General features: G+C 54.5%; 2 protein-coding genes across 2 annotated transcripts; one reads left to right on the forward strand and one right to left on the reverse strand.

The window, feature by feature from the left end:
* The first annotated feature begins 338 nt into the window (after window positions 1-338).
* LOC127302992 (receptor-like protein EIX2) lies at window positions 339-3,423 on the forward strand. Its single transcript, XM_051333732.2, has one exon. It carries the CDS (start codon window positions 414-416, stop codon window positions 3,396-3,398), a length of 2,985 nt encoding a protein of 994 aa, XP_051189692.1. The 5' UTR covers window positions 339-413; the 3' UTR covers window positions 3,399-3,423.
* Window positions 3,424-7,772: 4,349 nt separating this feature from the next.
* Window positions 7,773-11,480, reverse strand: LOC139839079 (uncharacterized). The gene is made up of 6 exons (XM_071829127.1): window positions 11,438-11,480; window positions 9,734-10,854; window positions 9,246-9,492; window positions 8,709-9,023; window positions 8,172-8,454; window positions 7,773-7,983 (listed from the first exon to the last, which is right to left on the reverse strand). Exons 1-6 carry the CDS (start codon window positions 11,478-11,480, stop codon window positions 7,773-7,775), a joined length of 2,220 nt encoding a protein of 739 aa, XP_071685228.1.
* Window positions 11,481-13,433: the final 1,953 nt, after the last annotated feature.

A 13,433-nucleotide genomic window follows, 5' to 3' on the forward strand; every position in this document is an offset into this window, starting at 1 on the left:
CAAGGAAAAGACAAGTCGTGACCTACCGGGGGTACACAATTATTCGTTTTCTATCACTTCAGGTTTGGTGGCCCCGGATGATTTTTGGTGTGTCAATGGTAATCCTGGTCATCATTAGATTCTAGCCACAACATTAGAAGAAAAGTATGCCCGTCTTGCTTTGCATGGTTCACTGTCCAGATTAGTTGAAATTGCAGATTTGCAGTCGTAACTTCAGTACAGGAAAGGTATGCTCAGTCTACAATCTAGTTGTCTTCGCCATTGATTGTTCGTATCATTAAATTCTAGCCACAACTTCAGAAGAAAAATATGCCCCAGATCAACGGTTTTTCTCCCCATTCCACCCGCCATTTGCGACCAGGACAACTAGCTCCTCATATAACATACTGCGCCTGTGGTAGACATGCACACATATGTTTTCTGGCTTGAAGATCAATATGACTAGGCGTGTGCTCCTCGTTGGAGGAGCTGCACTAATCCTCAGCCTACTCATCTCCCTCGCAGCAGCATCCACTTCCCATGGTCCAGCGAGTGTATTAGGAGCCTGCATCAGCAGTGAGCGAGATGCGCTTCTGTCCTTCAAGGCAAGCCTCTTGGACCCTGCTGGTCATCTCTCGTCATGGCAGGGTGGCGACGGTGACTGTTGTCAATGGAAAGGAATCCGGTGCAGCAACCGTACAGGCCATGTAGTCCAGCTCAACCTCCGCAACATCGACACCAACGCCTACGACGAAACGGGCGTGCTGAGCAGTTCATTAAGCTTGTCGGCAGGTGAGATGAGCTCCTCTTTGGCTATTCTACAGCACCTGCGCTATCTTGATCTGAGCTGGAATAACTTCAGTGGCACCACCATACCGGCTTTCGTGGGTTCTCTCAACAACTTAAGGCACCTCAACCTCTCCTCGGCAAGTTTCGGTGGGGCAATACCTTCCCAACTTGGTAATCTCTCCAAGTTGCAATATCTTGATGTTAGCGGTAATTCTATGTACCGGAATAATAATGATGATCTTCAAGCAGTGGATCTTGCATGGTTGCCACGTCTCTCTTTGTTAAGTTATCTTGACATGAGCGATGTGAATCTTAGTTCTGTGAGGGATTGGATTCACACGGTTAATATGTTTCCTTCTCTTACGGTGCTTCGCCTGTCGGATTGTGGCCTTAGTACTATTACCGTGTCTGCTGGGAGTACTTTACAATATTCCATGCCCAACCTCACACATCTAGAGGTCCTTGATCTGTCAATTAACTATTTTGCAACTTCACTCAAGCATGCCTGGTTTTGGAACCTCACAAGCATTAGGGAGCTTTCCCTCTCAGATTGCGGCTGGATCGGATCCATTCCCAATGGATTGGGAAACATGAAGTCCCTTCAGGTCATAGACTTGAGTTCCAATTACGATCTTGAGGGTTTGCTACCAAACAATCTGCAAGGTCCTTGCAATTTGAAAGTACTGCTACTAACTGCTAACAGAATCAATGGGAACATAGCTGATTTCCTGGGTCGATTGCCAAGGTGCACATGGAATACATTGCAAGAGTTGTATGTGGGGTATACAAATATGACCGGGAATTTACCAGTTTGGATTGGGAACATGACCAATCTCAGTGTTATTTCAGCATGGGATAACATGTTGACTGGCACTCTACCCGTAGGAGTTGGAACACTTGGTAATTTGAAAATCCTAGCTCTAAGCAACAATAACTTCAAAGGTGTGCTTCTCAAGGAACATTTCACAAGTTTAGGTAATTTAGAGCATTTGGATCTCAGCAACAATGACTTCAGCGGTGTGCTCACAGAGAAGGATTTTGCAGGCCTGTTGAATTTAGAGTATCTGGACTTGTCATACAACCCTTTGAAAATCGCTATCAACCAAAAATGGGTTCCCCCATTTAGATTGAAGGTCGCAGGTTTTCGATCATGCCATCTCGGGCCTCATTTTCCAAAGTGGCTCAAAGGGCAGACCAGCATTGATATTCTTGTTCTTGGAGATGCAAATCTAGATGATGTTATTCCTGATTGGTTTTGCGTGACATTTTCCCGAGCTTCATTCTTGCATGCATCAGGAAATAAATTGAGTGGCTCATTACCAGACAGTTTACAACACATGGCAGCTGATCGTATATATCTCGGGTCCAACATGTTCACAGGTCAAGTCCCCTTGTTGCCATTAAACATATCCCACTTGAACCTGTCGTCAAACTCTTTCTCAGGGTCATTGCCACCAGACCTGAAAGCTCCACTTTTGGAAGAGTTGTTGCTTGCAAATAATCAGATTAGCGGTATGATCCCATCATCTTTATGCCAATTGACTAGTCTGCACCGGTTGGACCTATCAGGAAACAAGTTAACAGGGGATGTTATGCAATGCGGCAAGGACTCGGGAGCAAATCAATTTGGTTCTAATATGTACAGTCTGGCCTTGAACAACAACAGTCTCTCGGGTGAATTCCCAAAATTTCTTCGAAGTGCATCACAATTACAATTCCTCGATCTTTCATACAATATGTTCTCTGGGGGATTACCAAAGTGGATACCTGCAAAAATGCCACACTTACAAATCTTGAGGTTGAGGTCAAATATGTTCAGTGGCCATATACCAGTCAATCTCACTTGCATTGACAGTCTTCACCATTTGGACATATCAGGCAACAGTATATCAGGAAACATACCATGGTCACTATCAAACTTGAAAGCTATGATGACAACAATATCTCAGGACGCAGGGGATTACAACTTTGAAGAGAGCATACCAGTAATTACGAAAGACCAAAAGCGTGATTATAACTTCGAAATATACAAGCTATTGGTGAATCTTGATTTATCAAATAATAGTTTAACAGGACAAATTCCAGACGAGATAAGTTTGCTGATTGGCATTACAAATCTGAACCTCTCAAGTAATCATTTCAGAGGAACAATCCCAAACAAGATCGGAGATTTAAAGAATCTGGAGTCCCTAGATCTATCCTACAATGAGTTTTCTGGTACAATCCCATCAAGTTTGTCTGCTCTAACTTCTTTGAGCCACTTGAACTTGTCATATAACAATTTATCAGGTGCAATACCATCTGGACCACAGCTACAAGCTCTTGACAACCAGATGTATATATACCTTGGCAACCTTGGTCTTTGCGGTCCTCCTCTCTCCAGGAACTGTTCAGAAAATGATTCACATAAAAGCAGCCTTGAAGATATGAATCACATGTCATCTGTTTATCTTGTCACGAGCCTAGGATTTTTGGTTGGTCTATGGACAGTGTTCTGCACCATGTTAGTGAAGAGAACCTGGAGGGCTGCCTACTTCCAGTTTATTGATAAGCTATATGACAAGGTTTATGTGCAAGTGTGTGTGAGGTGGGCTCGACTGTTGGAGAAAACTCCAGATGGTGCACCATGATGTGCCCAATATAATTCCGTTGTAAACGAATGAGTAAAGTCTGAAAAAAACCTTGGACTTGTAGACAGTGTCCAAATTGAACCCTGGACTGTCAATCCCTGAAATGAGCACCCTCAACTCACTAATCCCGGTTTATTCCTGCGTCATGCTCGTTTCCGCACCGAAAACGCTGACGTGGCATGGTCAACGGTGGGATTGTTGACTATCTGGTTAACATGAGCTACGTCCTCGTTGGAACAGAGTAGGAGGGGAACAAAATTGGTTTCGTCTGGGAGGAGATTGAGCTGGGGAAGTGAGGTTCGCCGCGGCGGGCTTTGCCGTCGGCGGCGATGTCCTCTTCATCTAGCGCATCTTCCTGGCGTGGCGCTCGCGGACTCGCACGGAGGTCGCGGTCGCCGGTGCCGTATTGGTGGCGGTCGCCGGTCGCAGGGACATCGCGGACGCGCAGGGACGTCGGCGGCGATGCCCTCTTCATCCGGCGCATCTTCCTCGCGCGGCGCTCGCGGACGCGCAGGAAGGTTACGGCCGCCGGTGCTGTATCGGTTGCGGTCGCCGGTCGCATGTCGCAGCCTCGCAGGGATGTCGCGGACGCGCAGCCGCGCAGGGACGTCGGCGGCAATGTCCTCTTCAGCTGGCGCTTCTTCCTCATCTTTTTTCTTGGTGATCTGCTGGGTGATCTGCAGGGGCGATGTCCTCTGATCCTCTCCATCCGATGCAATGTGGAGGCTGCAGTTCCACAGGAAGCAAGTTACAGGTCGACAGGAAGCTGTAGTTCTTTAACTGAAAGTGAACAGAGTATCTAAAAGTTAGAATTAGCTCTTAGTTGCCAAGCTAGCTAGGATAATTTTAACTACATCCCAAGCTAAGAGCATCTCCAGCCACGTCCCCCAAAGCGTCCTCCAAAACGTGTCGGATAACGCGCCGGATTGAGCGTTTGGGGGACGTGTTTCGTTCGTGCCGCGTTTGGGGGACGTCTCTCCCCAGTCGCGTCCCTCAAACAAAATTTCAGAAATTTTAAACTTAACGAGATTCGATTAAGATTCGTCCAAACTTACATAGATTCGAACCAAATTTGACTAAATTTAAACTAAACCTAATCTAGTACCACTTGCGGCTGCCGGAGGCGTCGTAGTACTGCTGGAAGTTGTACATGTCGTCGGTGACGACCTCCTGCTTGACGCGCTCGTCGACGGGATCGTCGACGGGCTCGTCCTTCACCAAGCCGCTTGGTCCTGCCTCGCCGTCGTCGGTGAGGTCCACCAGCGGCTTGCCGGAGTCTCGGATGGACATGGCGATCGCCGCGTCGAGGTCGCCCCTCTAGGCGTCCTTGTCGTTCATGGACGCCAAGAACGCCGCCCGCAGACCTGGGCAGTCCTCGGGGTCGTCGCTGCTGCGATGAGCCGCTGCTGCCGCTCGTACTCCGCCAGCAGCGCCGCCTGCGACGGTTCCTCCGGCTCCTCCTTCACCTCCGGCTTCGGGATGAGGAGGGCGCCGCCGCGCCTCCCTCGCTGCCGCCGGCTGCCGCTGCCGCTGCCGCCACCCCTCGTGTTGACGGGCGTCGCCGGCTCCTCCTTCACCTCCCGTTTGGGGACGGTGTAGGGCGCCGACCGGTACGACGAGGACGGCGTCGATCGCGCCGGTCCTGAGGAAGAAGAGTGCGAGGAGGACGAGTACGTCGTCCTCCTCGGCTGCCATTGAGGAGACGGCGGTGGTGACGACGGCATCTCCAACCTTGGAGCGCCGTTGCAGATGTCGCGGATGACGTTCTCGAGGGTGCGCCCCGGAACGCCCCAGAACAGGGCGTGGCCGTCCTTGTTCCAGCTGTTGGGGCCACCAACGAGCCCGTCGGTGTTGTACATCTCGACGTCGTACTTCGCCTTGAAGTACGTCGTCCACCAGTCGTCGTTGTTGTTGGCCGCCCACGTCGGATCCAACCGCTCCTCGGCGGTGAGTTGAGCCCAACGGGCCTTGATGGCGTCCCTCCATTGGTCCGTGCGCGGCTTCGGCGGCGGCGGGACGCCAATGCCGTTCACGGCCATCTTCCAGTCGCCGCTGCTTGGCAGCCGCATGTCCGGCGGGACTGGATACCGGGCGTGGTACAGCGCCCACGCCTCCGGCACGGTGAGGCTACCGAAGCCGTTCGCCGTGGAGATCTTGCGGGAGGACGAGCTCGATATTTTTGGAGCAGCGAGGAGAAGATCTGGGAGGGGGGAGGCGGCGGCGACGAGAAGGTTTGTGAGCGGTGAGAACTGCAGGGCGTCTTAAACAGCGGCGGTAGCGGGTGGTTGCACGCAATAACGCCGGCGCGGACGGCCACGCGGCCATGCACGACGAGACGCGTCCCTGCGTCGCCTGGGAAAACAGGGACGCCATTAACGTCGCTTGACCAAAGGTAGGCGACGGGGTTTTAGGCTTTCGAGCCGCTGACGCGTCGGGCCTCGCTTTTCGTTGTGTCCGGCGTGCCCGGAGCGTCTCCTGTGGGACGGGGACGGGCTCGGGGCGCCGGACACCGTATCGTGGCGCGCCGGATAAAAATGGGCTTTGGGGGACGCGGCTGGAACGGTTTTTTGGTCCGGCGCGTCCCAAATTGCTTTGGGGGACCCGGCTGAAGATGCTCTAAGAGGTGATCTATGAATTCATCAATTGTTTTTTCATGTGATGTGCAAGCAACTATTGCATGGTCTCTTCTCTCCTCATACGGGTGAGGAGCCCCTCTGGACGAAATTCTCTATCTGATGCAGTCGATCAGTATACATGTTACCTAGATATATACTGGCTGATGCTGTTTACGCCCTTTCAGAATCTGAGTATTCTTCACCTCTTTGTTCAGTAGTGTCTGCATTTGGCAACACTAAATCTTGAGAAATAGGGAGTGGCACTTCATATTGTTGGGATGGATTGATCACTTCTCATAATTATGTCCAGGTGATCTAGTGCCTCTAATTTTCTTCTCAGGACTGCTGATTACTTGGCTGATAACACCACTATCATCTGAGGGCAACTTGCTCACGAACGAAGTGGATGTCCAACTCGATGTGCTTGGTGCGCCGATGATGAACGGGGTTGACGGAGAGGTAGACGGCCGACACGTTGTCGCAGAAGACCACCGTAGCCTTGTCAACATGACAAGAGAGCTCGGACAGAAGCTGGCGAAGCCACGTGCACTCGGCCACAGCGTTGGCCACAGCGCAGTACTCAGCCTCAGCACTGGAGCGAGACACGGTGGGCTGCCTCTTGGAGGACCAAGAGACAAGCGACGAGCCGAGGTAGACGCAGTAACCGCTGGTGGAGCGCCGCGTGTCCGGGCATCCCGCCCAGTCCGCGTCCGAGTAGGCGACGAGGTCGGCCGACGTCGAGGGCGAAGCATGCAACGACAAGCCGTAGCCAATGGTACCACAGACGTAGCGTAGAATCCGCTTCACCGCGGCCCAATGAGCATCCCGAGGAGCATGCATATGCAAGCACAGCTGCTGCACAGCGTACTGGAGCTCCGGGTGCGTCAACGTCAAGTACTGGAGAGCACCGACGATGGAGCGGTAGAACGGCGCGTCGGACGCCAGCGACCCATCACTGGCGGAGAGCTTGGCCTTCGTGTCGACAGGAGTAGGTGCAGGGTTGCAGTTAAGCATCCCTGCACGCTCGAGAAGCTCGTGGGCGTACTTCCGCTGATGAAGGAAGAACCCGTCCGCACGCCGGACAACCTCGATGCCGAGGAAGTAGTGGAGCAGGCCAAGGTCCTTCAGCGCGAACTCAGCGCGAAGACTGTCGGTGAGCTGTCGAAGAAGCCCAGCAGTGGAGGCCGTCAGGATGATGTCGTCGACGTACAGTAGTAGGTAGGCCATGTCGTTGCCGGTCCGGTAGACGAACAGCGACGCATCCGAACGCGTGGAGCGGAAGCCAAGCTGATGCAGGAAGCCGGCGATGCGCTGGTACCAGGCGCGGGGCGCCTGCCTCAGTCCATACAAGGACCGAGAGAGCAAGCACACGTCATCGGGGCGCTCGGTGTCGACGAAGCCAATGGGCTGCTGACAGTACACCTGCTCCTGCAAATGGCCATGGAGGAAGGCGTTGGAGACATCCATCTGGTGCACCGGCCACGCGCGAGAGGCGTCAAGGTGCAACACCGTGCAGATCGTGCCCGGTTTGACAACTGGGGCAAACGTATCCGTGAAGTCGACGCCAGCGCGTTGCCGAAAGCCGCGCACGACCCAGCGCGCCTTGTAGCGCTCAAGAGTACCGTCGGAACCGAGCTTGTGCTTGAAGACCCATTTGCCGGTGATGACGTTGGCGCGAGAGGGCCGGGGAACCAGCTCCCAGGTCCGGTTGCGCTGCAGCGCGTCGTACTCCTCCTGCATGGCAGCGCGCCAATGTGGGTCACGCAAGGCGGCGCGAGCCGAGGTGGGCACCGGCGAAGGAGCGGAGGAGGATGCAGCAGCGGTCACCGGGCCGGTCGCAGGGCCGGTTGAACCGGCCGGTTGACCGGACGGGCTGGCCGGGGGACCGATTGGACCGGCATGCGGACCGGACGGTCCGGCTTGCGGGCGGGTTTGAACCGGCGGCCGACCGGGCGAGGGGGCAGAGGCCCCTGGATACCGCTCCGGTTGGCTCCAGTCATAGGGCCGGTTTGGACCGGGCCGGCCGGTCGCCTGGCCGGTCCGACCGGGTTCTGGGCCGGGTCGGCTGCTGGAAGGTATGCCACCGTCGTGCGGCAATATGTTGTTGCCGCTGGCCCAGAAGGCAGACGCGGTAGACGGATACGCCGTGCAGACATACTTGTCGGCGGGGTAGCGTGTAGACGGCCGCCGCACGCCCGCACGGGCGCGGGTGAGCATGGGCTCAGGGGCCGCAGCGACGGGCGGCGAGGCGGGTGACGAGGCAGCCGATGAGGAGGCGGCCGAAGGGGACGTCGCGAGCGACGGGGCGCCGCGGGCGACGGAGACGCCGAGGGACCAGGCGGGGCCGGCGCAGAGGGGGCCGCCGCGGTCAGTCATCGGCCCGCGGCCGCAAGAGGGCCAACGGGCGCCGGGGGCGTCGTCGGAGGTGTCGCCAAGAGTCCCTGCTGAAACGGAAAAACCAACTCGTCAAAATACACGTGCCGGGAAGTGCGGACACGATGGGAGACCGGGTCGTAACAGCGGTAGCCCTTGGTGTTGGCGGGGTAGCCTAGAAACACACAAGGGAGAGAGCGCGGCGCAAGCTTATGCGCGGCGGCGGCAGCAGTGTTAGGATAACACCGGCAGCCAAAGATGCGAAGGTCATCGTAGGCGGGCGGCACACCGTAGAGGAGGTGATGCGGCGTGTAGGACTAACGCACACGACACGGGCGGATGTTGACGAGGAGAGTCGCCGTGGCGAGGGCATCCGGCCAGAATCGCGGGGGCATGGAGGCGTGGAACAGAAGGGTGCGGACGCAGTCGTTGAGGGTACGAAGCATCCGTTCGGCACGGCCGTTCTGTGAAGAAGTGTATGGACACGTGAGGCGGAACACGATGCCGTGGGTGGCGAGAAGTGAGCGAATGGTGATGTTGTCGAACTCCTTGCCGTTGTCGGTTTGTAAGGCGTGGATGGGGCGACCGAACTGAGTGGAGACGAAGGCGAAGAAGGCGGTGAGGGTGGCGGCAACATCTGATTTACGGCGAAGGGGAAAAGTCCATACAAAATGCGAGTAATCATCAAGAATCACAAGATAATAATTATAACCAGAATTACTCGGAACCGGCAAGGTCCAAACATCACTATGAATAAGTTGAAACGGAAAAGACGCGACTGTGGAGGAGGAACTAAATAGAAGGCGAACATGTTTGCCTAGACGACATGCTTCACAAGAGTGGGCATCTGTTTTATTACAAGTAAAGGAGAAGCCTTGCATTATTTGACGCAGAGCGGCGGAGCTAGGATGGCCAAGACGGGCATGCCAAAGGTCGACACCGGCGGAGAGGGCGAGTGGGCGGCTGGTGGTGGTGGAGGCCGCGCCAATGGGGTAGAGATCACCGGGGCTGTCACATCGGTGGAGGAGCATCCGGGTACGACCATCCTTGACAGAGAAACCAAAGGCATCAAATTCCACAGTCACAGGGTTATCACGACAGAAAGACTAAACGGAAACAAGATTTTTAATCAAGTCAGGAGAAACAAGAACGTTATGGAGAGAGAGAGGAGTGGAAGTGGAAGGAAAAGAGACAGAACCAGTGTGAGTAATGGGGAGAGCATGACCGTTGCCAAGGATGATGCGAGATGAAGTGGAAGCGGGTGTAGAAAATGAGAGGTTACCGGGGTGCGCAGCCATATGCGCGGAAGCGCCGGTGTCCATGAACCAGTCGCCACCGCCACCATACGCCCCGGCGGAGGGGGCGCTCTGGAGGGCGGTCAGGAGCGCGGGATCCCACGGGGTCGCACCCGGGGGGGGCGGCGTAGGCCGGGGCGGGCTGGGGTGCCACGTAGAACGCCTGGTGGGTGGCTGGGCGCGGCCCCATGATGCCCGGGTAGGGGGCACGTGGCACGGGCATGGAGTAGGCGTGAACGACCCCGGTCCACGGATTGTGACCGGCGGTCCATGGCGGAGGGGCGGTGTGCTGAGGTGGACGAGGCGCAGGGGCATTGGCACCAGCATTGCCACCACCGTTGCTACCACCGCCACGGCGACGACGGCATGGGCGACCACCGCCAGAAGGAGCCTGTTGACCGGACGAGCCGGTCCAGGGGCCGGTCTGGCCGGCCTGGTGACCGGCTGCAGGGAAGCCCGGCGGCGGACCCGTGGGGCGAGGCGCGGGAGTCGAAGCGCCGCGGGAGAAGCCGGCGACAAAGGCGGTGTGAGCCGCCCGAGCCCGGAGATGCTTGAGGCGGCGCTCCTCGAGGCGTAGGTAGGCCACAGCCTGCTCGAAGGTGGGCGTGGTGAGGAGCGTGAGGTTGGAGGCGGCGTTGCTGAGATCCTTGCCGAGACCCACCGACAGGGTGGAGAGCATGATCTTGTCATCGATCGGAAACTCCAAGTCACGGAGCTCGTCGGAGAGACTCTTCAGCTTGAGGGCGTAGTCATCAGACAAGTCGTTCTGGTGGGTGCCGAAGAACTCCTGCTGGAGGAAGGTGACCCGCTGGATTTTGTTGTCGGTGAAGAGGCCGGTGATCTTAGCCCAGACCGTGTGGGCGGAGTCGCCGTCGCAGACGACGGTGCGAAAGATGTCGTTGGAGACGGTCTGGTAGAACCAGCGGATGATGGTGGCGTCGATGGCGAGCCACTCGGCGTCGTGCGGCATGGCGAGGAGGTCGATGGTGCCGTCAACGTGATCAAGGAGATCATACTCGCGGAAGAGCAGCCCGAAGTACGTCTTCCACGGGAAGAAGTTTCCAGCGGTGGTGGAGAGCTTCACTGGCACGCGCTCGGCGATGGGGATGTCACGGATGACGGCGACGGAGGGGCCGGCGAAGGGGTTGCTGCTGCCGGAGCCGGAGGAGAAGCCTTAGCCGGAGGAGTCGAAGCGGTCCATGGCGGAATTTGTGGTGGTGTTAGGATGCGGAAGCGGCTAGGGCTAGGGTTGGGGTGGGGAGAGGCGGCGGTGGGAGGTGGGGTGCCGGCGGCGCCCGGGGGTGGGGAGGGGCGGCGGCTAGGGTTGGGAGCAGCGGCGCCCAAGGGGAGAGAAGGGCGGCGGCTAGGTCAGGACCCGAAGGGTCTCTGATACCACGTAGAAGAGTTATTGGAGATTGCACAACACCAATAGGGTCGGCTGCTCATCTATATATAGGCGGACACATGTACAATTACAGGTACAACCCTGAGAAAACATGGGGACCTATACCTATACAATATGTTACTCAACATTCTTATATGCATCTTGGCTGTCTACGTCCCTACGTGTCAAAGTGTGTTAGATTATTAGGCAATTTCCGTATGAGATTAATTACCAAAAACAACATGACAGATGCACAAGCATATTTAACCACACACATCAGACTAAGCACATGCATCAGATCTGAACATGGAACAATTAGCAGTGCAAGATAGGAGAGGAAGACCACGTACATCGCGACCGGGAAAGTCGCACCAGCAGCAGCACCACCACCATCGGTATTTTTGATGCCGCCCATGGTGTAGACTGATACGTCTCAAACGTATCTATAATTTCTTATGTTCCATGCTTATTTTATGACAATACCTACATGTTTAGTTCACACTTTATATCGTCTTGATGCGTTTTCCGGAACTAACCTATTGACGAGATGCCGAAGGGCCAGTTCCTGTTTTCTGCTGTTTTTGGTTTCAGAAATCCTAATAAGGAAATATTCTCGGAATCGGACGAAATCAATGCCCAGCATCCTATTTTTCCACGAAGCTTCCAGAACACCCGAGAGCCGCCAGAGAGGAGCCCTGGGGGGCCCACACGCCAGGCCGGCGCGGCCCAGGCCCTGGCCGCACCGCCCTATTGTGTGGCCGCCTCGTCAGCCCTCCGACTCCGCCTCTTCGCCTATTTAAAGGTCCCTGACCTAAAACCTCGAGACGGAAAAGCCAAGGTACGAGAAACCTTCCAGAGCCGCCGCCATCGCGAAGCCAAGATCTGGGGGACAGGAGTCTCTGTTCCGGCACGCCGCCGGGACGGGGAAGTGCCCCCGGAAGGCTTCTCCATCGACACCACCGCCATCTTCATCAACACTGCTGTCTCCCATGAGGAGGGAGTAGTTCTCCATCAAGGCTAAGGGCTGTACCGGTAGCTATGTGGTTAATCTCTCTCCGATGTACTTCAATACAATGATCTCATGAGCTGCCTGATGCGTGCAATTAACACACGTCCGTTGGGAACCCCAAGAGGAAGGTGTGATACAGACAGTAGCAAGTTTTCCCTCAGAAAGAAACCAAGGTTTATCGAACCAGGAGGAGCCAAGAAGCAAGTTGAAGGTTGATGGCTGTCAACACCCGGATTTTTAAGTCCGAATGCCTATTATGTCATACATCGCAATCCCAGGAATATTGTTGTTGCGAGGCATAATAGTTAAGTATCACAGTCATCATTCATTACAAACCATAAGTCTTACAAATTGGAATCACATGATCCATATTACACGAATAGTTGATCTATTGATCAACGAACAAACACAAGTTCATAGTTCAACATAGCGGAAGCGTAAGATACAAGGACTCTCTAGTCCACAGGCCAACGCTTGACGTCGGAAGGCGCTTAGTTGTCGTAGGCGTCCTGCTGGTCATCTCCTTGGTCATCTTCATACTCTGGCCATTTGAATAGCCAGGGACAAAGCCGTGAGTACGTTGAGTACTCGCAAACTAATACTAATGTAAGTGCTAGACATTCTAGTAGGGTTTGCTAAGCTCTAGTTTATTTGCATAAAGCTAGTTTTATTTCACAAAGTTTTTGAGAAAAGCTTACTCAAGTGCTAACTAACTCAAGGGGGAACATTAGTGTCATTCCCACCATTCCAGTGGTGATTTCAATTCAATCCACCACAAGTCATCTTACCATCACCTTTCAACATCATTTTCAAAGATATGACATCGGAAACTGTATGGCCTTTCCAACCGTCCGTAACCGTGGATGCGGCTATTCGAATAGGTTTACACTCTGCAGAGGTTGCACACTTGTGCCACAACATTTGATTTCATCCGTCGGGATTTCCCCGAATCATCGTAACACAGTACGCGGATCATCAACCATAACCTTTCACTTACTAATCCTAGTATGAGCACCTCTCCCCATGAGCTTGGCCTCCCAGTGAAGACCAACTGTCAACCTGGGAACTGCACAGGGCTTGGGCCGGACATTCACCTCATTTCGCATCATATCGTATCGTTTCTTTTGTGGTAGAGGCAGCTTTCGGCATAACCCCGATGACGCTTGTTTAGAGGGAACCCATACTAAGACGCATAAACTTCCAGTTAAGCCCTACCCATAATCAGATATTGTGGGGGTACTTAATAATTGGAAAGGTATCGCATTCAAACCAACATCAGGTTTTATCAAAAATCACCATCTTCTCTTGGTCATATTCACCTTCAAAAATCATTCAATGGAATGCATCTTCATTCCAAGG

The sequence above is a fragment of the Lolium perenne genome, chromosome 4 (assembly GCF_019359855.2).
Source record: "Lolium perenne isolate Kyuss_39 chromosome 4, Kyuss_2.0, whole genome shotgun sequence".
In the NCBI taxonomy this organism is placed as follows: Eukaryota; Viridiplantae; Streptophyta; class Magnoliopsida; order Poales; family Poaceae; genus Lolium; species Lolium perenne.